The sequence below is a fragment of the Rhinoderma darwinii genome, chromosome 13 (genome assembly GCF_050947455.1).
Source record: "Rhinoderma darwinii isolate aRhiDar2 chromosome 13, aRhiDar2.hap1, whole genome shotgun sequence".
In the NCBI taxonomy this organism is placed as follows: domain Eukaryota; kingdom Metazoa; phylum Chordata; class Amphibia; order Anura; family Rhinodermatidae; genus Rhinoderma; species Rhinoderma darwinii.
In genome coordinates this window covers 50,839,322-50,866,517 of record NC_134699.1, presented here as the reverse complement: position 1 = coordinate 50,866,517, position 27,196 = coordinate 50,839,322, and the positions used below count along the sequence as shown (strand labels likewise).

The following is a 27,196-nucleotide window of genomic DNA, read 5'->3' as shown; positions in this document are numbered from 1 at the left end:
TTTCTGCGCACAGAATCCCATTCTGCAGCTGCCGGCAGAGGGGGGTTGTACCGAGCTGATGCTGGTTTAATAGCAGCCCTCCTAGCAGTGTGGGGAGGGATGCCAGAACGACGGAGGGAAGGGGGGAGGGCGGCACTACATCCGTCGACGACGCGCCAGATAAAAACAGGCTTAGGGCCTGTGCTCAGGTCCGTGGTAGATTGCAGAGAGGAGCAGATAAAAATAATTAAAAAAACTCACCTAACACGTTCCCACGACGAGCTGAACGATCCCGTCACTGCCTTCTTACTGGTACTTGGTGCCGCTCGCATCCACAATAACAATGAGTTGTGGCGCAGATTACGTAATCAGGCTTTGTTATTGTGGATGCGAGTGGCGCCAAGTAGCAGTAGGAAGGCAGTGACGGGACCGTTCAGCTCGTCGTGGGAACGTGTTAGGTGAGTTTTTTTAAATTATTTTTATTGGAGCAAAGGCACCAAACTGGGGGATTAGCTTTTCTATAGGAGCACAGGCAACGGACTAACTTCTTCTATATGGGGGCATGTATGTATGGCCATGTATGATGCTGTCTGATGGGCCCTGTATCTAAGCCTACCCCATGTTCGGCTTAGATGCAGGGCCCCAGCAGACAGTAATCTTATTCAGTATAAGATTACTGTCTGCTGGGGCCATGTATCTAAGCCTACCTTGTGGTAGGCTTAGATTCGTGGTCCAACAGACAGTATCACACATGGGCTCTGTATCTAAGCCTACTACAAGTTTTGCAAATTTTTTTTTGTGTTTGTAGCGTCCATGGCCGTCGGGTTTACTCAGAAATATGCAGAAATGACCGCAGCACGGGATCGCGTGGCACCAACATATACTAATATGAAGTGCTGCTTTTTTCTTCAACCTTTTTATATATATATATATATATATATATATATATATATATATATATATAGCACACAAGAAGACAGCAGCACTCACATAGGAATAATCGACCAGGTGCCAGGCAAAAACGTCCCGATCCTCGGACGTATAATAATGTATAGCAAAAGAAAATTTGCAGCACTCCAACATGAAAAAAATGGTGGTTTATTCAATCCAAAATAACAGCAACGTTTCAATCCTACAATAGGATCTTTATCAAGCCTAGTGACACATCTACTCAGCAAGTATTTATATGTTTGAGACTCTTTTACATAATTAGTCTCATTATAAAACAATCAAATGTAAAGTGTATGAAAACAAACATCATAAATTGTGTACGGTATCATCATAAACATAGACATGATACAGAAAATACAGAAGTGTGTATGTGACATCGTGATTAACAATACATAATAACAAAAACATTAAAAACAACTGATTACATTATAATCATTTATGCAGCAGTGGTGTAAAATCTATTGGTATATCGTCACTCACCAATCAGAACTTCAGACTCAACTACTCCATTCAAGTGTGTTGCAGCACTCTGCTTCATCCCTCGTGGTAATTGAAATTTGACACATCAGTGTAATCCCCCGAGGCGGAAATAGTTCATCACTCCGCAGCAGAGAGCATAGATCGCATCCATATGATGTAATGCGTGTCAATGCGTTCCACTGAGCCGCCCCGTGTATCATGGCATCATGAGTTGCTAAGCAACTGCTGTAACATTATTATAGATATCATTTGACCCAGCTATGTCAGTCAAAAAGTCATGAATGTAAAAAATACAGATATATTAGTAAATGCTCCCTATAGTAAGTGATGGAGATATTAGGAATATCTAAAAGTAGCTTAATGTCGGCTTTTAAAGACGATCCACACGTGGGTTCAAAGACCTCTGTATACAACCAAGTACTCAGAACGATCTTGTTCCCAGAGTTATGGGACCACATAGACACGTCTTCACGTGTCCAGGATGTCACATTATCCTCATACGTGTAACGGACCCATATTATCACACTAGTGATATGATATATCATAAGACAAAAAAAAGTGCATGAGAATCCCTCTCAATTTTAATATCTCTCTATCACTTTGAAACCTAATAGGAGACTAGAAACAATTCAAATAATAAATATATTTTATTGATGCAATAAGACTTGATGCATTGAACATAGCCCCGTCAAATATCACAGTACAACAACATTGAAAAATAATTAAAGAAGTTCCGAAGTTCTGTTGGGAGTGGTATTCCAATCTAAAAAAATACAAAACATAATTGTTTTTAGTATTTATAAGACATTGACAGTAAATATGAGATATAGATATTGATATTGATGTGTCAACAATCATCTTACTGAAGAGAACATCAAGAGAACACAAAGGGGCGGAACTCATAAGGCAATTCTATCTACAACAAATTCTACATTAAGACCACAAGGTTTTAAGGAGTTCAGTAAAAATATCCATCTTAATTCTTTTTTGTGTAAAACCAGATGGCGATCACCGCCAAATTGTAATGGAGGAACATGGTCCAGAATCATAAATGTTAGATCCCTTTCATTGTGACCATGTTCCGAAAAATGTTTAGCCACAGGTAAATCAAGTTTCTTTTTACGTATAGAGAAACGGTGATTGTTTAGACGAGTTTTAAAGGAACAGGTGGTTTCACCCACATATAGGAGGCCACAAGGACACCATAGCACATATATGACCCACTCTGAATCACAGGTGAAATTGTGTTTCATTTTAAACTGTTGTCCAGTCAACGGATGTCTAAAAAATTCCCCTTTGCACATCAAAGCACAATTGACACATCTGTAACATGGAATGTTGCCAGGTTTTAGTGGTTTAAAAATAGGTTGTGTCGTTTTCTTATGATCTGGCATTCTGGTTTTCACCAGTCTATCTCGAAGATTTTGTGGGCGTCTATAAGACATGAGTGGATTATTATTCAATACATCAATGTGTCCAAAACTATTGCTGATAATTGGCCAATGTCTATTCATAATTTTGGAAATGTCTCCACTCCTATCATTATAAGTAGAGATAAATGGAATACGTTTCCGTTTTCCATGCGCTGACGGTTTTTTAGACTGCAATAAACTGTCCCTCGCTACATTATCAATCTTTATTCTATGTGTCCACAGTAATGTTTTGGGGTAACCCCTTTGTAAAAAGTTGCTAACCATAGTGTCTAAAGATATGTCAAGATCCTCCTGTCTGTCGGTATTACGTTTGGCCCTAATCATTTGGCTATACGGCAAAGACCTTACCATATTTCTCGGATGGCAACTATCAAATCGTAGCAGAGTGTTCCTATCGGTCTCTTTCGTGTACATTTTAGTTCTGATTATATTATCCACAATAGATACAGTAACATCCAAGAATTGGATATTATCCATAGAATGTTTCATCGTAAATTGAATCTCATCATCTATTGAATTAAGAAACCTGTGAAAATCCATTAATGTAGTAACAGTGTCAGTCCAAATGAGGAAGATGTCATCTATGTAACGCCACCACTTCAAAACATGTGAGAAGTGGTGGGATACATAGACCGACACCTCCTCAATGTTGTCCATGAAAATGTTGGCGTACGTAGGAGCCATGTTAGACCCCATGGCCGTTCCTTTCAACTGTATATAATAACTCTCTTTAAATATGAAATAGTTAGATGTCAAAATAAGTTCCACTAATGAAATAATAAACTCACAAGTAGCATTGTCATAGTCAGAAGTCAATAATTTACGTCGTACAGCATCAAGACCCTTGTTGTGATCAATCGAGGTATAAAGAGATGTGACATCAAAGGAGACCAAAATGGACCCCTCTGGTAGTTTTATAGATTTTAATTTTTGTAGAAAATCAGTGGTGTCTCTAATATAAGATTTGGAGTTAATAGCAAAATTTCTCAGCACTTTGTCCACAAAGATAGAGATGTTACTTGTTAGTGAACCCCTGCCAGATACAATAGGGCGACCTGGTGGGTTCATTAAATCTTTGTGGATTTTTGGTAATATATATAAGCAAGGAGTGACAGGAAATTCAACAGTGAGAAATTTATGTAGCATTTGATCAATTACATCTTCATCTAGAGCTATTTTAATAAGTGAAGTAATTCTTTTTGAAATATCATGTCTAGGATCATTTTTTAGTACTCTATATACATTGGTATCTGCTAGTTGTCTATAACATTCTCTCAAGTACATATCTGAATCCATAACCACGATTGCTCCACCCTTATCAGCAGGTTTTATAGTGAGATCATGGTTATGGATCAACTCATCTAATGCCACCATGTCCAGAGTAGTCATATTAGGCTGTTTAAAGCTCAATTCACTCGTTTGAGACCTAAGTAAAGCAATGTCTTTCTGTACTAGTTCTCTAAAGGTTTCTATCGCATGTGATGTTATAGGAGGTTGGAACACACTCTTATTAAATAACCCCAGTTTTTTAAGTGATAGTATCGGAAGGGTATCCTGTATTACTGGATTAACCGGTTGTGTTTCAAACCAAACCTTCAATTTAACAGCTCTAACAAAACTGTAAATATCCAACTCTAATTGAAACCAATCAATATGCTGATTAGGGCAAAATGACAACCCTTTAGATAATAATTGTAATTGTGTATGAGACAATTGATGTTGAGAAATATTTACCACTGTGGTTTGGGCAGAGTCCTCTTGGTGCTGTCCTGCACCGGTTTCTGCCCTTTCTGATGAGTAGATTTTTGAAAACGGGTTCTTCCTTCCTCTACTTCTCCTACGACCTGCTCGTCTGGTTTTCTTCTTTTTGATTTGTCCAGTGGACTGGAATCTAAAAAATCTTCATTATTACTTGGAGGATATTTCTTAGTATGGAATTGATTACGGGAATCGCTTTTATTGAAAGCCGGTTCATTGCTTCTTTTGTTGTCACGTCTGAAGGCTCCATCAGCATAATTGAGAGAATTGTCCCATGTGTAAACACGTCCCATGGAATAATCTGTTTGATCACGGAACCATTTCTTCTTTTTGGTTTCTTCTATATCCATCCTCACTTTATTGAGCGTCATACGTAATTTCTCCATGTGTATATTAAAATCATCAGTTTGCACCAACGTTTTAAGTGTGTTCTCCAAATCTAGTGCTTTCACCCTTAAAGATCTCAGATCTCTCTGCAAAAAATCCATATTAAGTAATATAGTTTCCAAGGCATATTTGCTAGCGAGTTGCTCATTTTTATTCCTGAACTCTTCGTGTTGCATATGCATCGTTGGTTTAAGTAAAATTCTCATCCCCCGTGGGATCATGTTGTTTCTATAGTATTGTCCCAATGTGAGTAGATGTAATTCAACATTAATCAGACGTCGTGACTCAAATTCCAGATTTCTCTTGATGTCAGTAATAGAAGGAACACTTAAAAATGACACATCACCCTCCGCTCCACTCAGGATTCTTTCAATGTCCTCTTCAGTAAAAACAGCAGCAGTATTGGATGAAACATTCCCAGCAGGTATATTGACCTGCTCCATATTAAACGAGTAAATGATGGTTGAAAAAACGTGGTGCAAGCTAATGGAATCCAAATATAGCACACAAGAAGACAGCAGCACTCACATAGGAATAATCGACCAGGTGCCAGGCAAAAACGTCCCGATCCTCGGACGTATAATAATGTATAGCAAAAGAAAATTTGCAGCACTCCAACATGAAAAAAATGGTGGTTTATTCAATCCAAAATAACAGCAACGTTTCAATCCTACAATAGGATCTTTATCAAGCCTAGTGACACATCTACTCAGCAAGTATTTATATGTTTGAGACTCTTTTACATAATTAGTCTCATTATAAAACAATCAAATGTAAAGTGTATGAAAACAAACATCATAAATTGTGTACGGTATCATCATAAACATAGACATGATACAGAAAATACAGAAGTGTGTATGTGACATCGTGATTAACAATACATAATAACAAAAACATTAAAAACAACTGATTACATTATAATCATTTATGCAGCAGTGGTGTAAAATCTATTGGTATATCGTCACTCACCAATCAGAACTTCAGACTCAACTACTCCATTCAAGTGTGTTGCAGCACTCTGCTGCATCCCTCGTGGTAATTGAAATTTGACACATCAGTGTAATCCCCCGAGGCGGAAGTAGTTCATCACTCCGCAGCAGAGAGCATAGATCGCATCCATATGATGTAATGCGTGTCAATGCGTTCCACTGAGCCGCCCCGTGTATCATGGCATCATGAGTTGCTAAGCAACTGCTGTAACATTATTATAGATATCATTTGACCCAGCTATGTCAGTCAAAAAGTCATGAATGTAAAAAATACAGATATATTAGTAAATGCTCCCTATAGTAAGTGATGGAGATATTAGGAATATCTAAAAGTAGCTTAATGTCGGCTTTTAAAGACGATCCACACGTGGGTTCAAAGACCTCTGTATACAACCAAGTACTCAGAACGATCTTGTTCCCAGAGTTATGGGACCACATAGTCACGTCTTCACGTGTCCAGGATGTCACATTATCCTCATACGTGTAACGGACCCATATTATCACACTAGTGATATGATATATCATAAGACAAAAGAATGCATGAGAATCCCTCTCAATTTTAATATCTCTCTATCACTTTGAAACCTAATAGGAGACTAGAAACAATTCAAATAATAAATATATAATCACCGTTTCTCTATACGTAAAAAGAAACTTGATTTACCTGTGGCTAAACATTTTTCGGAACATGGTCACAATGAAAGGGATCTAACATTTATGATTCTGGACCATGTTCCTCCATTACAATTTGGCGGTGATCGCCATCTGGTTTTACACAAAAAAGAATTAAGATGGATATTTTTACTGAACTCCTTAAAACCTTGTGGTCTTAATGTAGAATTTGTTGTAGATAGAATTGCCTTATGAGTTCCGCCCCTTTGTGTTCTCTTGATGTTCTCTTCAGTAAGATGATTGTTGACACATCAATATCAATATCTATATCTCATATTTACTGTCAATGTCTTATAAATACTAAAAACAATTATGTTTTGTATTTTTTTAGATTGGAATACCACTCCCAACAGAACTTCGGAACTTCTTTAATTATTTTTCAATGTTGTTGTACTGTGATATTTGACGGGGCTATGTTCAATGCATCAAGTCTTATTGCATCAATAAAATATATTTATTATTTGAATTGTTTCTAGTCTCCTATTAGGTTTCAAAGTGATAGAGAGATATTAAAATTGAGAGGGATTCTCATGCACTTTTTTTTGTCTTATGATATATCATATCACTAGTGTGATAATATGGGTCCGTTACACGTATGAGGATAATGTGACATCCTGGACACGTGAAGACGTGTCTATGTGGTCCCATAACTCTGGGAACAAGATCGTTCTGAGTACTTGGTTGTATACAGAGGTCTTTGAACCCACGTGTGGATCGTCTTTAAAAGCCGACATTAAGCTACTTTTAGATATTCCTAATATCTCCATCACTTACTATAGGGAGCATTTACTAATATATCTGTATTTTTTACATTCATGACTTTTTGACTGACATAGCTGGGTCAAATGATATCTATAATAATGTTACAGCAGTTGCTTAGCAACTCATGATGCCATGATACACGGGGCGGCTCAGTGGAACGCATTGACACGCATTACATCATATGGATGCGATCTATGCTCTCTGCTGCGGAGTGATGAACTATTTCCGCCTCGGGGGATTACACTGATGTGTCAAATTTCAATTACCACGAGGGATGAAGCAGAGTGCTGCAACACACTTGAATGGAGTAGTTGAGTCTGAAGTTCTGATTGGTGAGTGACGATATACCAATAGATTTTACACCACTGCTGCATAAATGATTATAATGTAATCAGTTGTTTTTAATGTTTTTGTTATTATGTATTGTTAATCACGATGTCACATACACACTTCTGTATTTTCTGTATCATGTCTATGTTTATGATGATACCGTACACAATTTATGATGTTTGTTTTCATACACTTTACATTTGATTGTTTTATAATGAGACTAATTATGTAAAAGAGTCTCAAACATATAAATACTTGCTGAGTAGATGTGTCACTAGGCTTGATAAAGATCCTATTGTAGGATTGAAACGTTGCTGTTATTTTGGATTGAATAAACCACCATTTTTTTCATGTTGGAGTGCTGCAAATTTTCTTTTGCTATATATAATATATACACACACATACATCTTTTTTAGGGGTGGACATATGTTGGTACAAGGATACTTACTGCTGGGGCCCTGTATATAAGTCTATCATGTGTGATACTGTCTGCTGGGCCATGTATCTAAGCCTATCATGTGTGATACTGTCTGCTTGGGCCATGTATCTAAGCCTATTATGTGTGACACTATCTGCTGGGGCCATGTATCTGATAAGCCTATCATGTATGATACTGTCTGCTGAGACAATTCATCCAATTCTATCCAGTGGTGAAGCTTTAGGAGCCTTGGTCTTATAGATATTCTATCTCCGATATGTATGTAAAAGTTTTATTTTTGTTTTGGGGGGTAAATATATGTCTCAGGGCTTGTGCCCCATATCTTTTAAGACACTAGCAGCGCCCCTTGGCGTAACTAATATATCGGGGCACAAAGGAGACCTAAAAAATATATAGGGACAGAAAGGACGCCTTACTAATATATAAGGACACAACTAATATATGGGAGCACGAAAGAGAACTACTATTCTTTAGGGGCAAAAATGGGACATTACTACTGTGTGGGAGCACACATAGGGAGGTATTACTGTGTAGGGAGTAGAAAGGTGGCACTAAAACTGAACCATAACTATTTTCTTAAAGGTCGCCTTTTTTGGGGGGTTGGTGCCCTGTAAGGCACAGTATAGGTGGTATTGGTAGGGGCAGTTTATCAAAATTACGTTTACCTCCAATTCCTCCAGGTACTGAAATACTCTTCCAGAAATAACAACCTCCATGTAACAGGTACATCAAGATTTACACATCGCAGAAATGGCACCATCTGGATTCATTGGCCCATGACTTACATGTGAATGGTAAGTGATCCATGGTTACAGCCTTCTGGCATTATGTTTCTGCCTTTATACTGCCACCGCTCGAGTTGCACCGCAAAGGGGCCCACTAAGGTTCTGTCACCCAAGGGCCCACATAAACCTGGAGCCGGCCCTGCCTGTGCTGATCCCAGCCGCACGCGGCGGCGCAGAACACACAGCACTACCATGGGGATGAACTGTGCTGGGGCTCAAACGGGCAGGGGGCGAATTACGCTCTGCGGCCTACCTCGGGTTCCACGACCAGATTCATCGATTCCCTTCTTCCACTCGCCAACAGGGATTCCAGCCAGGAAGTCCCTTCTGAGGCCACCCGCTGTGCAACCTGGCGCAGGAGATCCTCAGCCATCTGGAGAATAGGACGTCCACCAAGGCAAGAAGTAAAATGGAGGGCTCAAGATCTTCCAGCTCCAACTGAAGGGTGTACCACACGCTGTAGCCGAAGGTAAGAGGGCGTTCTGCCCATGACCCCTGACTTTTATTACCTTTACCATGCCCCTCTTACCACTTGTAAACCAATCCTCGTTCTTGTTTTTTTTTATATAAGTTAACTCCTTTATAATTAACTCTTGCAGTCCCTGACACGTTCCCTAAACGGTTCAGTGTCTACAATGTTTGAAAGTCTTTTGTTTATTTTTTAATAAAAATGTGTATCTAGCGCTATTCACTGAATCTATCAGTCCCGCAGACCTGACTGGTTCAGTGACACGCAGTATCCACCTGTTCACTATCACATGTAAGTTCATAACTTAGATGCAATAGATTACAGGTGGATCCTGTGTGTCAGAGACACGCATGACCCGCTGTCACTGAACCCGTCGGGTCCGCGGGACTGACGGATTCAGTGAATAGCGCTTGATACAGCTGCTCTGTATAGAGAATATAGAGCAGCTGTATCTTAAAAAGTTTAAATATTTGTTAATAAAATGTATTTACAAAGTTTATTAACACACACCAATACACATTCAAACATTTACATAGCCTTTTAACTGGTTGTCCTAGTTTTGGTAGGTACCAGGGGCGTAACATAGCAAACTTTTGAATGGCCCCCCCTCAAGCATGAACATTTACCAGGTCCATGTGAAATTAAGGCAAGGAAACACTTTCCTGCTGAGTCACATAAAAAAATATACAACTAGACTACCAAGTGTACCCTTACAGGTTTAGGAATAAAGTAACAGTTGAGGTTGTACCCGAATCGACAATTATCACCTACTCCTTAGTGTCCCAACACAGTAGGATGCCCGCTTTGTGACTCTCTCATGGTAATGAGGCCCACTTTGTGCTCCTTTACAGTTAAAATGTCCCTTTAGTGCCCCCCACAGAGTATAATGACTCTTTAATGCCTCTCCACACAGTAGTTTTGCCTCCTTAGTGCCGCCACCTTAGTGCACCCCCACAGTAGTAATGCTTCCTTTGTTCTCCGACACAGTATGGTGCCTCCCCACACAGAAATAGTGCCTCCCCACACAGAAATAGTGCCCCTTGAAGTAATACTCATCTAGTCTCGTTCCCATGACAAACCGAGTAGGCCTCATCTGGCCAGAGCATTCCCGTATCCCCCACACAGTAAGATGCACCTTAGTGTCTCCCCACACAAAAATAGTGCCCCATAAAGTAATACTCAGCTAATCTTGTTCCCACGATGCAAGGACCAGGTCTCTTCTGGCCTGTGAAGTTTCGTGCAGTCTGCGTCTCGACTCAGCTTGCATCAGAGTTGGTCCCAGAGTGAATGGTGGAGCAGGGAGCTGAGGACTTCCAGCTCCACAATTGTATTAAACTTTATCTAAGTTCTGAGGACACAGATATACTTAAATGTGGTCCCGAAGCCCCTGAGTCCTCAGGCCCTGTAACAGCTTCTATGGCTATTCATATGGCGATATTTACGCCACAGTTAAAGAGGCTCTGTCACCAGATTCTCAAATCCCTATCTCCTATTGCATGTGATCGGCGCTGCAATGTAGAGAACAGTAACTTTTTTTTTTTTTTTAAACGTTCATTTTTGGCCAAGTTATGAGCTATTATTTTATATATATGCAAATGAGCTTTGAAACGGACAACTGGGCGTGTTTTTATTCGTATGTCCAACTGGGCGTGTATTGTGTTTTTAACTGGGCGTGTTTACTTGTGTTACTAGCTGGGCGTTGTGGAGAGAAGTGTATGATGCTGACGAATCCGTGACCAATCAGCATCATGCACTCCTCTCCATTCATTTACACATCACATAGTGTTCTTACTAGAACGATGTGCAGCCACATACACAAGTGTCCTGATAATGAATACACATGATCTCCAGCCTGGACGTCATGTGTACTCAGAATCCTGACACTTCTGAATCTTTTCTGTGAGATTCCAGCAAGCCGCGCGTTATCTTGCGAGATTACGAGGTAAACGAGATTTCGTTTCCCTTGCTGGAAATCTCACAGAAAAGATTCAGAAGTGTCAGGATTCTGAATACACATGACGTCCAGGCTGGAGATCATGTGTATTCATTATCAGGACACTTGTGTATGTGGCTGCACATCGTTCTAGTAAGAACACTATGTGCTGTGTAAATGAATGGAGAGGAGTGCATGATGCTGATTGGTCACTGATTCGTCAGCATCATACACTTCTCTCCACAACGCCCAGCTAGTAACACAAGTAAACACGCCCAGTTAAAAACACAATACACGCCCAGTTGGACATACGTATAAAAACACGCCCAGTTGTCCATTTCAAAGCTCATTTGCATATATATAAAATAGCTCATAACTTGGCCAAAAATGAACGTTTAAAAAAAAACAAAACTTTACTGTTATCTACATTGCAGCGCCGATCACATGCAATAGGAGATAGGGATTTGAGAATCTGGTGACAGAGCCTCTTTAAAGGGAATGTGTTGCCAGCAAAACATGTTTTTTTTTTTTTAGTTAAACAATTAGTGTATAGGTGATTAAACATTGTTCTAATTTTTTTTATTTTTTTCACGAGTCAGGAAATATTATAAATTGGATTCAATTTATAATATTTCCCAGCACTGGTCACTAGATGGAGCAATTCCCAAAATTGCAGCATTGCATGTGGTAAAGCAACCACATTGCTTTATGCTGCAAAATTGGGAAAAAATCCCTTGCTCTAGTGAGCTCTCAGAATCCCCCCTCCTTTATCCTAGCTAGTGCCGGGAGAAACGAGGGGTTTGAATGGTCTAACCTCCTACACTGTGTGTCGCCATTTTTTGAGCTGACACACAGTGTAGTAGGTTTACATACAGTAGTAAACACACTGAAACACAAACATACATAGAAATCCTTTACCTGCTCCAGTCGCCGCCGCTCCCTCCGGTCCGTCCGCTCCGTCTGCTGCCGCTGCTCCATGTGCACAAGTCCGGAAGCCGCGACCGGAAGTAGTAATCTTACTGTCCGGCCGTGACTTCCGGTCCACAGGAAAATGGCGCCGGACGGCGCGCATTTCAAATTGGACTGTGTGGGAGCGGCGCATGCGCCGTTCCCACACACACGGCGTACACGATAGTGGATGGAACGGGCCCCATTCGCATTCCCTATGGGACTGGAGCTGCCGTATTCCATGTCTGTATGTGTCATTAATCGACACATACAGAAATGGAAAAAAAAATTGCAGCCCCCATAGGGAAGAAAAAGTGTAAAAATAGAAAAAAGTAACACACAAACACACAAATAAATATAAACGTTTTTAATAAAACCCTAACATAAAACTGATATAAAAAAAAAAATGTTGGTGACACTGTTCCTTTAAGTACTAACCACTGTATACTGGGAACATCCCACAAGACATGAGGTTTTGGAGATGCTTTCACCCAGTCGTCTACCCATAACAATTTGACCCTTGTCAAAGTCGCTTTGAGCCTCACACTTGCCAATTTTTACAGCAGTCAACACGTCAAAGTAATTTGACGATATTGTCATAAGATAATCCATGTTATTTACTTTACCTTTCAATTGTTTGAATGTTATGGCTGATCGGTGGTATAACATTATTCATCCTGATCTCATGATTTATGAATAGAATACCAGAACTACAGTGAAGACTGACACATACACCTCAGGGGTGTAAGAGCTAGGGAGAAGTTATGGGAATTTAGTTTCTGTGAAAAGCTGGCTAACAGACACTTTAGTAAGTATAGTGGCTGCCATTATTGGTGGTCAGCCAGCCTCTTTTACCTGGGTAGATAATGGGTAAATAGAATATTGAAAAACAAGATGACAGGAGCTGAGCTATATCTCTAAAGTAAATAAAGTGTCCCACTCCAAACATTGAAATACATGATATACCGTGGCAGATGCCCATTCCAAGCATTCCTCGAGGTCTTCAGAGTCAGCTGGAGAATGGACATTACATTCTGGGGCATATTTTTGTGTTCTACAGCCAATATCTTCTAAGTACATATAGGGAATGTGATTTTGGAAATAGCACTCCACATTCCAGAGATACTTAGTATCAACACCAATGAGTGACCAATGTGATATAATGTAATACAGGAAAAATTTATAAGAATAAAACAAACACCAAATACAAATTACAGATGTATAAAAGGAATGCATATTATCTATATCATTATTTTATTGAAGATGTGTAGCTTAATTTTATTCAGGGGCACTATATGTGGCATTATTTTATTGCGAGTACACAGCTTGCACTATTTATTTTATTCAGAGGGCACGGTGTGTGGCATTATATTCAGGAGGAACTGTGTGTGGCAGTGTTTTTTTCAGTGTGGGACACCGTGTGTGGCAATATTACATACAGGGGCACAGTGCATGGCATTATTATTTATGTGCGGTATTATATATGTACTGAGCTTGGTTATCATACTGCATATATTTACTGAGCCTGGTTTTGCTAAATGTTTCAAGATAAAAAATAAATATTTATTATACATAATTGATATCTCCACGTCCGTAACAAAGTCAGCTATTATGTAATTTATCCTGCACGGTGAATTCTGTAAGAAAAAATATGAAAAACAACACCAAAAAATTGAATAAAAAGTCAGATTTACACCAAAATAGTACCAATAAAAATGACAGCCCGTCCTGCAAAACACAGCTTTGTCAACGCAAAAATAAAAAAGTTATGGCTCTTAGAATATGGCGACACAGAAAACAAATGTTTTTGGTTGTTTTTTTAAAAAAAATGTGATTTTATTGTGCAAAAGCTGCAATACATAAAAAAAATTATAGAAATTTGGTGTCACCGTAATCGTATCATCCCGCAAAATAAAGTTAACGTAATTTATGGCGCACAGTAAGCGGCAAAAAAAAATATATAAAAAAGATTTCCAGTTTTTTTTGTCTTTTTCTCTTCCAAAAACGAAACAAAAAGTCACGTGTCGCAAATTGATACCAATATATTCTGCAGCTTGTCCCGCAAGCCCTAACACAGCTCCATCGACCGAAAAAAAATATGTTATGGCTCAAGTGAGTCGTGGAGAAAAAAAACATCAAACATCCTGATGTACAGGCCAACATCCTTCCTGTAGTAAAACATACAAAAACTCTATAAATTTGGTATAGCCATAAAAGTACTGACCCGCTGAAAAAAGTTAACATGTCATTTGTCACGCACAGTGAACGCCGTAAGAAAAAATTAAATAAAAAACAATGCCAGAATCGTTGTTTTTTGGTCACCTTGCCTCCCAAAAAATGGAATAAAAAGTCGCATGCTACCGAAAATAGTACCAAAAAAGTATAGCTCGTCCTGCAAAAAAAGCCCCCATCCGTCTACGCGGATGGAATTTTTTTTTTATGGCTCTAGTAAGGCGGGGATGAAAAAACATCCTGATGTGCAGGCCATAGGTGAGCATTCCTTCAGTTTCAAGAAGTGGTTATCAAGACACTAGTATTTGGGGACCAGGAAGGGGAGGGACATAGCACATCTGCTGGAAGCGAGGGCGCCCGTATTATACCAGGGCAACACTTTCCCAGCAAAGTTTCCCAACATACAAAGGAGGAAAAGTCCCAAAAAGGTGCAGTGTTCCAAAAGTGGGATAAGAAGGGACAAAGTTTATCAGTACGACACTGGTCTATGCACAACGGATTGCTTCACAGCGTACCACGTATCTATGGATAGTTTTATTATTGACATCATTATTATATCCTCTTATTATGCCCTGATGTACTCTGCCCAGATTACATATGCCCCCACATTATAAACTGAAATACCAGTAAAACTCCAAACAGAACAACCACCAAGCAAAATGTACTGCAAAAGCCAAATGGCGCTCCCTCCCTTCTAAGCCCTACAGTGTGCCCAAACAGTAGATTTTTTCCACATGTATGGCACAAGCTGGGCACAACATGTTGTGCGGTGAATAGGCACAACAGTAGAAAAATTGCAATTTTCACTTTGCACCATCCGATGCGCATTAATTTCTCAATAACCTCTGTGGGGTCTAAAGGCTCACTACACCCCTTGAGAAATGCTTTTAGGGGTGTAATTTCCAAAATTGCGTAATTTCTCTTTTTTTTTTTTATTATTTGACCTCCGAGCCTCTGCAATTGTGAACCACTTACTTTGTAAATTGCCAAATTAGGCCTGAAATGCGCACAGTGCTCTTTCCCTCCTGAGCCCTGTCATATGTGGAGGCAAAATATTACGGCCACATGTAGGGTGTTTATAAGACCAGGAAACACAGCATAATAATTAGAGAGCTGTCTTTTCATGGTGGCACAATATACTGGGCACTGAAATGGCATATCTATGGAAAAATTGCCATTTTCACTCTGCAGCATCCACTGTACCCAAATTTACACCTGTGGGGTAAACATGCTCACTCAACCCCTAAATGAATGCCTTGGGGTCACGTTTGTTTTGGTAGGTCAAGGGTTTTGCACATGTGGCATGGTGTCCGCAAGCAATTCCAGCAAAAGATCTGCTCCATACATCAAATTGCGCTCCTTCCCTTCTGAGCCCTCCCATGTGTCCAAACACTGGTTTATGACCACATATGGGGTATTGCTGTACTCGGGAGACATTGCTTTACAAATGTTAAGGGGCTTTTTTTCCTTTTATTCCTTGTGATAATAAAAAAATTGGCGTTGAAACTACGTTATTGGAAAAAAATTAAAGGTCATCAGTATATGATCGGTGGTGGTCTGACACCTGGAGCCCGCACCGATGAGCTGTTCCGGCAGCTTCCGGGCACCGGATGTCATGTAGATGAGCTCCGTACACTGTATAGCGGCTGTGCTGCAGTACTGCAGCTCTGCTCCTATTCACTAGAATAGGAGCTGGGCTGTAGTATTGCAGCATAGCCACAATACTGTGACTGGAGCCGTCTGTTTCCGATACGGACGTTTGGTGCCGGAAGCAGCCATAACAGCTGATCGGTTTGGGGTCCGGGTGTCAGACCCCCGTCAATTATATGCTGATGACCTATCCTGTGGATAGGTCATCAGTATGAAAAACCGCCCTGTGCCCGGTCAACTCCTTAAATTTTTCATTTTCATGGCCCAATTCGAATCAATTCAGCAAAAAAACTTTGGGGGGGTCAAAATTTTCATTATACCGCTAGATTTAAGGTCCTTAAGGGGTGCAGTTTCCCAAATGGAGTCACTTTTGGGAGGTTTCCACTGTTTTGGTATCTCAGGAGCTCTGAAAATGCGGCATGGCATACAAAAACCAATCCAGCAAAATCTACTCTCCAAAAGCCAAATTGTGCTCCCTCCATTCTGAGCCCTGCCGTGTGTCCAAACAGAAGTTTATGGCCACGTATGTAGTATTGTCGTACTTGGAAGAAATTACTTTACTGATGTTGGGGTGCTTTTTCTCCTTTTATATTTCATAAAAATTTAAAATTTGAGCTAACACTACATTTTATTGGAAAAAAATTTTTTTTTAATTTTCACTGCCCAATTCTATTCAATTCAGAAAAAAACCTGTGGGTCCAAATTCTTAATATAACCCTAGATGAATTCCTTGAGGTAGTATCCCAAATGGAGTCACTTCACAGGGGTTTTCTCTGTACTGGTACCTCAGGGTTCTGCAAATGCGACACGGCGCCTGGATTGTGTACAGGACAACCGGTAAAATATTCTGCAATGTTGAATAACCTGGCATTTCATATATTTTACACGTTATGATCGAGACAACTAGATCTTTTTCAGAATATGGACCAAAATTACAGCTGAAAAATGCTATTATTCTCACTGTATATTTCCAGTTTATTGACAAATAAACAAATCGGTTAGAATTCTTGGCAAACTGGAAAAAATGTGTACAAACACAAACATATAGTATCACACTGACATGTACATACATATATTTATTCCTTTTGGTTTTATTTCCATCCCCTCTATGTTTATATGAAAACTTTTACTATTACAGTTTAAAGGGGGTCCCTAATTCCCCATCGTAGGTTCTGGCTCTGATACTCGGTCGTCTCTCCATTGATATGTACTGGAGATACAGAAACCTTCAAGTGACCTCCACTCCACTAATCTCAATACAGGGACCAATATTGAGGCCCACCTTCTGTACCCTCAAGAGTGTAACCCTTAAAATATCAGGGCAAAAGCCTATTTAAAGGCTACGTAAACCTTTTAAATCATTTATATATATATATATATATATATATATATATATATATAAAAAAAAATGTCTATCAAGTGTATTTGGTGCAACTTTCAACATACATATTATTAAAAATTATTTGTACTTTTTGAGATACAGCTGCTTTGTATCCTGTATACGGAGCAGCTGTATCGTGCGCTGAAACCTGTATCTGTCAGGTCTGCGGGACTGACGGGTTCAGTGTCAGCAGGTACTGCGTGTCTCAGACACACACACACACATATATAAAAAAGATTTCAGAGGTGTACATAGCCTTTAATGACACAGCATATGGACTCCAATAGATCCATAAATGAGCATTGAAGTGTTGTGTGTGCAGTGAAGTGTGTATGGCGCTGGTTACTGTATACGGTAACACATAGTAGAAAGGGAACACCTGAGGACCACTTGTTGATCACCACTGATAGATCTCGCTTTGGCTTCAACAAAAATACACGACCTTGCGCTTTTTATAAGGTCACAAAATCCACTGATTTCGCATATTTGTAGTATTCACAAATTCATTATCCTATATATAAATCATGAAGAGTGTGCGGTTTCTTTTAGAAGTGACAGTCACAATTTATTAAAAATAGACTCTGTGTATATAAGTTATGGTTGACAGCTCTTTTTGCACCTCCATACAACAACATTAGTGAATCAATAGGTAGATGAATAACATTATAACATCATAAAACATAATAATAACATTAGGAAGTCCCATAGGTTTCTGCGCACAGTATATATAATAATCCCGCTGGTCCCCAGGTCCATTACAAAAATTGTGGCTCCATTTTAACGCTGAGTCACAAATCTCAATCGCTGTGTGTACACCAAGTCTGCAATGTAAAGCAGTAGATTGACATGAGTAAAAATGGTGACAACCAGTTGACTGTCCCATGGGCATCGTCCCCAAGAGCAGCGTGATGGTCTTGTTGGTGACCCGTATTTTGCATCGAAACAGAATACGGGCCAGATGACGGAAGCACTTATGTACATCAATATTGCCACCACCGTGTATATGACCACAAAGCGTTCAAAGGGGCAACGTAAGGTGACGGCCCGTCCAGTAATGTTGAGCACTATTACCACCACGGTGACCACAAAGCAGAAGCTGTACACAGCCACACACCACTGAGTGGCCACATACTTCTTATATTGACTTTCTGTCGCTAGAGCTCCAAAAATTATACATGCAACAAAGGCTTGGACAACTTTCAGTAGTCCGGCTGCTGTTGCCATATAGCTACAGGGCATCCCAGGCCTGGCACGTGTCAGGAACACCTCCACAGCATAGACCAGGAACAAAAGCCCCGCACAGACGCTGACAGCCAACCGGTGGTTTCTTGTAACGCAGTCGGGTGAACAGTTCAATGTGACGAAGTACAGGGGGTAGATGACAGAGGTGGTGAGGGTCATAAGGGCCGCCAGCATTGCAAAGGCCGCAGTGAAGTTACCCCAGGACAGGTTACGCAGGCATGACTGGAGTCGGGTCAGGTCGCAGACGACAATGAGTGCGGTGACAGCAAAACAGAAGCTCCATACAAAGACACAGAAGATTCCATAGGCGGCACTGAATCCAGCTCTGTGGAGAACCAGGCTGAAGGTGGTGCATCCAAAGAGAAGCTGTAGCAAGCGGACAATCCCCACTTTAGACCACAGGGCGTGCACGTTTAGATAAGGCCCACCAGAGTTATCCATGTCCAGAATCAGTGGGAGACCAGCTGTAGAGAGTCAACTACAGAACCCACAAACCCAGTGTCTCTTCTCATATAGTCGTGTAGTCCTCTGCCTCTTCTGTTAGCCTCCGCAATAAGTGCCTGATACGGCAGAGAATTTCAGAGTGACAAGCATGTCCTGGGTATAAATAGGAGGCAGTATTTATAGTGTTGGACCAAGTTCAGCTCTGGCACTAGGATGGGATGAGATGGTTTTGCTTACAGATAGAAACATTCCAGAAGTCCACCTGTCACTGCTTACAAATATCTAGAGCTGGGTAATGATATCTACACGCTCTGCGCAAAAGATGACCACAAAGGCAATTAAATATTTAATTGTTGTTGTATTAAAATAAATATAAATTTATTGTACCTTTTGAAAAAAAAAAATTGGGGAAAAAAAATTGTGAATTTTCTTTCAGAATTTTTAAATATGTAAAAAAAAAATCTACTGTCAGAACAAATTTTGGAAACCTACCTCAGCCGTATTTTGGTCAGTATTTTGCATCAGTGTTTTTAAGCCAAAACTATTAGTAAGTCCAAAACAGGGAAGAAGTTCAAATCCTTCCATTATACTTTTTCTCTGTGTAGAATTCACTCCAGGCTTTGGCTTACAAATACTGATGCAAAATATTGCCCAAAATAAAAATATTGCCCAAAATACTGCCGTGTGAAAGTGGCCTTTGCTGTGTCCACATCTGCGTCGGAGGCTTTTTTAGGATTCGGTGAAAACCACAGGACAAAATAGCACAGCATGCGCTAAACGATGGACACCATGGCGGAAACCTGACAGAGTCCCTTAAAGTCAATGGGTTCTTTCGGGCACTGTGTGCATATAATATATAGTAATGAGGAGGGGGTCTCTAGTGTGCATATAATATATAGTAATGAGGAGGGGGTCTCTAGTGTGCATATAATATATAGTAATGAGGAGGGGGGTCTCTAGTGTGCATATAATATATAGTAATGAGGAGGGGGGTCTCTAGTGTGCATATAATATATAGTAATGAGGAGGGGGGTCTCTAGTGTGCATATAATATATAGTAATGAGGAGGGGGTCACTAGTGTGCATATAATATATAGTAATGAGGAGGGGGGTCTCTAGTGTTCATATAATATATAGTAATGAGGAGGGGGGTCTCTAGTGTGCATATAATATATAGTAATGAGGAGGGGGGTCTCTAGTGTGCATATAATATATAGTAATGAGGAGGGGGGGTCTCTAGTGTGCATATAATATATAGTAATGAGGAGGGGGGTCTCTAGTGTGCATATAATATATAGTAATGTGGGGGGGTCTATAGTGTGCATATAATATATAGTAATGAGGAGGGGCGTCTCTACTGTGCATATAATATATAGTAATGTTGCGGGGGTCACTAGTGTGCATATAATATATAGTAATGAGGAGGGGGGTCTCTAGTGTGCATATAATATATAGTACTGAGGAGGGGGTCTCTAGGGTGCATATAATATATAGTAATGAGAGGGTGTCTCTAGTGTGCATATAATATATAGTAATGAGGAGGGGGTCTCTAGGGTGCATAAATATTATATTGAGGGGTCTCTAGTTGCATATAATATATAGTATGAGGGAGGGGGGTCTCTAGTGTGCAATAATATATAGTATTTGAGGGCGTCTCTACTGTGCTATAATATAGTAATGAGGAGGGGTCACTAGTGTGCATATAATATATAGTCATGAGGAGGGGTCTCTAGCGTGCATATAATATATAGTAATGTTGCGGGGGTCACTAGTGTGCATATAATATATAGATAATGAGGAGGGGGTCTCTAGTGTGCATATAATATATAGTAATGAGGAGGGGGGTCTCTAGTGTGCATATAATATTTAGTAATGAGGAGGGGGTCTCTAGTGTGCATATAATATATAGTAATGAGGAGGGGGGTCTCTAGTGTGCATAAATATATAGTAATGAGGAGGGGGTTCTCTAGTGTGCATATAATATATAGTAATGAGGTGGGGGGGTCTCTAGTGTTCATATAATATATAGTAATGAGGAGGGGTCTCTAGTGTGCATATAATATATAGTAATGAAGAGGGGGGTCTCTAGTGTGCATATAATATATAGTAATGAGAGGGGGGTCTCTAGTGTGCATATAATATATAGTAATGAGGAGGGGCGTCTCTACTGTGCATATAATATATAGTAATGAGGAGGGGGGTCTCTAGTGTGCATATAATATATAGTAATGAGGAGGGGCGTCTCTACTGTGCATATAATTATAGTAATGAGGAGGGGGGTCTCTAGTGTGCATATAATATATAGTAATGAGGAGGGGGGTCTCTAGTGTGCATATAATATATAGTAATGAGGAGGGGTCTCTAGTGTGCATATAATATATAGTAATGAGGCTGGGGTCTCTACTGTGCATATAATATATAGTAATGAGGAGGGGGGTCTCTAGTGTGCATATAATATATAGTATGAGGAGGGGTCTCTAGTGTGCATATAATATATAGTAATGAGGAGGGGGGTCACTAGTGTGCATATAATATATAGTAATGAGGAGGGGGGTCTCTAGTGTGCATATAATATATAGTAATGAGGAGGGGGGTCACTAGTGTGCATATAATATATAGTAATGAGGAGGGGGTCTCTAGTGTGCATATAATATATAGTAATGAGGAGGGGGTCTCTAGTGTGCATATAATATATAGTAATGAGGAGGGGGGTCTCTAGTGTGCATATAATATATAGTAATGAGGAGGGGGGTCTCTAGTGTACATATAATATATAGTAATGAGGAGGGGGTCTCTAGTGTGCATATAATATATAGTAATGAGGAGGGGGGTCTCTACTGTGCATATAATATATAGTAATGAGGAGGGGGGTATCTATTGTGCATATAATACATAGTAATGAGGAGGGGTCTCTAGTGTGCATATAATATATAGTAATGAGGAGGGGGTCTCTAGTGTGCATATAATATATAGTAATGAGGAGGGGGGTCACTAGTGTGCATATAATATATAGTAATGAGGAGGGGGGTCTCTAGTGTGCATATAATATATAGTAATGAGGAGGGGGGTCACTAGTGTGCATATAATATATAGTAATGAGGAGGGGGTATCTAGTGTGCATATAATATATAGTAATGAGGAGGGGGGTCTCTAGTGTGCATATAATATATAGTAATGAGGAGGGGGTCTCTAGTGTGCATATAATATATAGTAATGAGGAGGGGGTCTCTAGTGTGCATATAATATATAGTAATGAGGAGGGGGGTCTCTAGTGTGCATATAATATATAGTAATGAGGAGGGGGGTCTCTAGTGTGGCATATAATATATACAGGGCTGCCATCAGGAATTTCTGGGCCCCATACTGCCAATGAGTCTGGGCCCCCGCCCCCCTCGTTATTAGGAGGGGGGGTAAAATGTAAAGGGGCGGGAGGTAGGGGCACATTAAAAATAAAACTCTTGGAGGAGCAGGGCAGAGACAGGAGGTGGGTGTCGGAGGGCAAAAGGGAGAAACTAAGTCCCAGGGCTGGGAGAACTGAATGTAGCAGTGGTAGCCAGGGGGGAGACGCAACCTCACAGGTGCTCTGTGGAGTGACAAGGAAGAGACAAGAGACAGCGGCTCTGTGGGGGGCAAAAAGGGAAAGTGAGTGTGTGTGTGTGTATGTGTGTGTGTATGTGTGTGTGTGTGTGTGTAGAATCTGTCAGGGTGGTAGGAGGGCAATATAAACAAAAATCATTGCACTGAAGCCCTATACACAGCAGAGTCACTCACCAAAATGTAGTCCCTAAGATCTCCCACCGCCACGGGCATGTCTGGATGATGCTTTTGCATTCTCTTCACACGCTGCACACACGTTATCTGTGTGTAGCGCTATCTACAGGGGGGGCTGTGTGTGGCGCTATCTGCAGGGGTGGGTGAGGCGCTAGCTACAGGGGGAGTGTGTGGTGCTATCTACAGGGTGGGTGTGGCGCTATCTACATGGGATTGTGTGGCGCTATCTACATGGGATTGTGTGGTGCTATCTACAGGGGGCAGTGTGTGACACTATCTACAGGGGAGTGTGGTGTGGCGCTATCTACAGGGGGTATGTTCGGCGCTGACTACAGGGGAGTGTGTGGCACTCTCTACAGGGGATTCCAGTCCAGGAGAGACCCTGACCTCACTGTCCATATATGGACAGTGACCTCAGGGGCTACCTCTAGGAGAGGAATCCCCGACCAGAGTGTCGGCAACTCTCTGGCCGGGGATTTCGGCTCCTGGATGGGTGAATGGCAGAGCAGGGAAGCTGATACTTTCCTGCTCTGCCATAGTATTCAATTGTATCTGCATCCTGTGGACGCAGATACAATTGAATATGCAGTGGCTGAGACACGTCTGGGACAGTAATTTGCCGGGACTGCCTCTTTAGATTCAGGACAGTCCCTGCAAATTCAGGACTGTTGCTAACTATGCCTCCGGTATAAGCTTTCTCCCCCTACCCAGGTATACTCTCTCCTTCCTCTACCCCTCCCCATGTATAATTTCTCCCCTCCCTTCAGATATCATCACTTTTCACCCAATTATTACCCCCCCCCCATTGTATAATGCCTCCTCCAGTGCAGGGATGTCACGATACCAGTATTTGGACTTCGGTACCGATGCTTTGTGTAGTATTGCGATTTCGATAACAAAGCGATACTTTGCCAACAGTAATAAAAAAACAAAACAGTTCTCCATTTCTTATGTGAGGCGCGAGGTGTGATGGTAAATTTAACCTCCATGTGCCTCACATTAATAGTAATTAACCCCATCATGTTCCTCAATTATAAAGGGTTAATGTGTAAGGTACATGATGGGGTTAATTACTATTAATGTGAGGCACATGGAGGTTCAAAATTCATAATACCTCGTGCCTCACATTAATAAGTGAAAGAAGTTTTTATTTATTTTTTACAACGTACACATCATAAATGATGCAAAAAAATTGTTGTGCAGGTTATTACGGCCGCGCCATATGAATAAGTGTATATTTTATGTATTGAGACTTATTTTAATGTGTTTGTAAAAAAGGTGTATGTGTATTTTTTTTTAAATTTAACATTACTTTATGTTTTTACTTTCTTTTTGAAACTTTAATGTACTGGTATATATCTATATACGCATAGTACACAGGCAGTTGTTAGGACAGACCTGAGTATGCCCTAACAGGAAATAGGTAAGACAGCCCTGGGGTCCTTCATTGGACCTTGGGCTGTCTGCCCATATATGGTATGTCCCCTCAATCGCGTCACAGGGATTCCTGTGACGTGATCCAAGGGGCATCCCCCTTCTTATTTTCCCCTGAATGCTGCAGTCAGCTGTGATCGCAGCATTCAGGGGAATAGCGACAGAGATGAGAGGTTTCTTTGATCTCTGCCTTTATAGAGTGGGACTGCGGCTGTGTAATACAACCATTGCCCCGCCCCGCACGCGGTCAGCGCTGCACTAATGAGCGGCGGTTCAGGCACTGAAGACAGAACATGTGGGGGTGTTTTGTAGTGCGCCCGCCATGTTCTGTTTTCAGTGCCGCCGCTCATTAGTGCAGCGCTGGCCGCATCACATAATCCTGGCGGCGCGCACATGTCAGGACTCCGGAGCAGGGCCGTGACTGTGTACACAGCCGCAGCTCCGCTCTCATACATTCATGTATTACAATATTGAGCTGTGCGCCGCACAGCTTAGTATCGAAATACATGAAATAACGGTATTGAACCGTTTGGGGGTGCACGGTATCGAAACCGTATCGAAGTTTTGATGCATCGTGCATCCCTACTCAAGTGCCATCCTCCCTCCATTATTATCTCCTTCCCACTCTCGCCTCATTTCCCTCCCTACCCCATGCCATCTCACTGCCCCATTATCATCTCGCTGCCCCCATTATCATCTCCCTGCCCCCATTATCATCTCGCTGCCCCCATTATCATCCCTCATTATCATCTCCCTGCCCCTCATTATCATCTCCCTGCCCCCATTATCATCTCCCTGCCCCCATTATCATCTAACTCTACCCCCTCCCCATAGAAAGCACGTCTGTATTAGTTCACACTGCAGCATAGGATTGTATCACTATCAGCTCCAGGACGGCTCTTATCTCCTGTCCTGTGTAAACAGAGGGAGAAGACAGGTTTATTGCACATGTTACACAGGACGGGAGATAAGAGCCGCAGAGCTGATACAATCCTATGCTGCGGTGTTAACATAATACAGAGGTGGGGAAGATATTTACTTTCTATGGGGGCAGGAGGAGATCTTTTCAGGAGGCTCCGGGCAGCAGCAGCCGGACACAGACATAAGTTAGTACTCACTGTGTCTGAAGAAGAAGACGACTGCTGCTGCTGCTGCTGGACGTATCCTCCGAGGCTGAGCTCATAACTCCCGCTGCTGTGATGTCTCCACCCCTTGTCTCCTCCCCACACGCTGTCACACTGTTGCGGAGGAGGAGGGGCAGGCACATGTCACTCTCCAGCGGGCCCTTACGATTTTATTCTGATGTAATGAACGGGCCCCTCCTTCGTGATGGGACCTGTTGCTTTCACCGAAATGAAATCGTAAGAGTCACACTGCCGTGAGTATATTAATTCCAGCGGCAGAGTGCGGGCCCCTTTTTTTAAAATTTATGCCCGGGCCCCTCACTGCAGTACCCCCAGTCCCCCCCTGATGGCGGCCCTGAATATATAGTAATGAGGAGAGGGTCTCTACTGTGCATATAATATATAGTAATGAGGAGGGGGTCTCTAGTGTGCATATAATATATAGTAATGAGGAGGGGGGTCTCTAGTGTGCATATAATATATAGTAATGAGGAGGGGGTCTCTAGTGTGCATATAATATATAGTAATGAGGAGGGGGTATCTAGTGTGCATATAATATATAGTAATGAGGAGGGGGTCTCTAGTGTGCATATAATATATAGTAATGAGGAGGGGGGTCTCTAGTGTGCATATAATATATAGTAATGAGGAGGGGGGTCTCTAGTGTGCATATAATATATAGTAATGAGGAGGGGGTCTCTAGTGTGCATATAATATATAGTAATGAGGAGGGGGCGTCTCTACTGTGCATATAATATATAGTAATGAGGAGGGGGGTCTCTAGTGTGCATATAATATATAGTAATGAGGAGGGGGTCTCTAGTGTGCATATAATATATAGTAATGAGGAGGGGGTATCTAGTGTGCATATAATATATAGTAATGAGGAGGGGGTCTCTAGTGTGCATATAATATATAGTAATGAGGAGGGGGGTCTCTAGTGTGCATATAATATATAGTAATGAGGAGGGGGGTCTCTAGTGTGCATATAATATATAGTAATGAGGAGGGGGTCTCTAGTGTGCATATAATATATAGTAATGAGGAGGGGGCGTCTCTACTGTGCATATAATATATAGTAATGAGGAGGGGGGTCTCTAGTGTGCATATAATATATAGTAATGAGGAGGGGGTCTCTAGTGTGCATATAATATATAGTAATGAGGAGGGGGTCTCTAGTGTGCATATAATATATAGTAATGAGGAGGGGGAGTCTCTAGTGTGCATATAATATATAGTAATGAGGAGGGGGGTCTCTAGTGTGCATATAATATATAGTAATGAGGAGGGGGGTCTCTAGTGTGCATATAATATATAGTAATGAGGAGGGGGGTCTCTAGTGTGCATATAATATATAGTAATGAGGAGGGGGTCTCTAGTGTGCATATAATATATAGTAATGAGGAGGGGGAGTCTCTAGTGTGCATATAATATATAGTAATGAGGAGGGGGAGTCTCTAGTGTGCATATAATATATAGTAATGAGGAGGGGGGTCTCTAGCGTGCATATAATATATAGTAATGAGGAGGGGGGTCTCTAGTGTGCATATAATATATAGTAATGAGGAGGGGGGTCTCTAGTGTGCATATAATATATAGTAAT

The 27,196-nt window shown here is 41.0% G+C and overlaps 2 protein-coding genes and 1 long non-coding RNA gene across 5 annotated transcripts in view; 1 reads left to right on the top strand and 2 right to left on the bottom strand.

Annotated features, from left to right (window-relative positions):
• Nucleotides 1–931: 931 nt before the first annotated feature.
• LOC142666839 (uncharacterized) lies at nucleotides 932–6,503 on the bottom strand. 2 transcript variants are annotated; one of them, XR_012851741.1, is made up of 2 exons: nucleotides 5,958–6,503; nucleotides 932–2,173 (listed from the first exon to the last, which is right to left on the bottom strand). XR_012851741.1 is itself a non-coding variant. In XM_075847056.1 (2 exons), coding segments are annotated over exons 1-2 (855 nt in total). In that variant the 5' UTR covers nucleotides 5,432–5,456; the 3' UTR covers nucleotides 932–2,172. The 2 variants fall into 2 exon arrangements, 1 of the variants encoding a protein (XP_075703171.1); XM_075847056.1 differs by lacking the exon at nucleotides 5,958–6,503 and adding an exon at nucleotides 4,578–5,456.
• A 460-nt stretch (nucleotides 6,504–6,963) lies between these two features.
• The window catches only part of LOC142666386 (uncharacterized), a 155,313-nt gene continuing 135,080 nt past the window's right edge, over nucleotides 6,964–27,196 (top strand). For both annotated transcript variants that reach the window (XR_012851675.1, XR_012851674.1), the window contains exons 1-3: nucleotides 6,964–7,743; nucleotides 8,861–8,974; nucleotides 9,270–9,434. This is a non-coding gene — a long non-coding RNA (uncharacterized LOC142666386). The remainder of the gene's footprint in view (nucleotides 7,744–8,860; nucleotides 8,975–9,269; nucleotides 9,435–27,196) is intronic.
• MYADML2 (myeloid associated differentiation marker like 2) lies at nucleotides 18,257–19,319 on the bottom strand. Its single transcript, XM_075846000.1, has one exon. It carries the CDS (start codon nucleotides 19,259–19,261, stop codon nucleotides 18,356–18,358), a length of 906 nt encoding a protein of 301 aa, XP_075702115.1. The 5' UTR covers nucleotides 19,262–19,319; the 3' UTR covers nucleotides 18,257–18,355.

Coding starts and splice junctions, on each gene's coding strand:
- MYADML2 (XM_075846000.1), bottom strand. CDS start 19,261: ATGGATAACTCTGGTGGGCCTTATCTAAACGTGCACGCCCTGTGGTCT.
- LOC142666839 (XM_075847056.1), bottom strand. CDS start 5,431: ATGGAGCAGGTCAATATACCTGCTGGGAATGTTTCATCCAATACTGCT.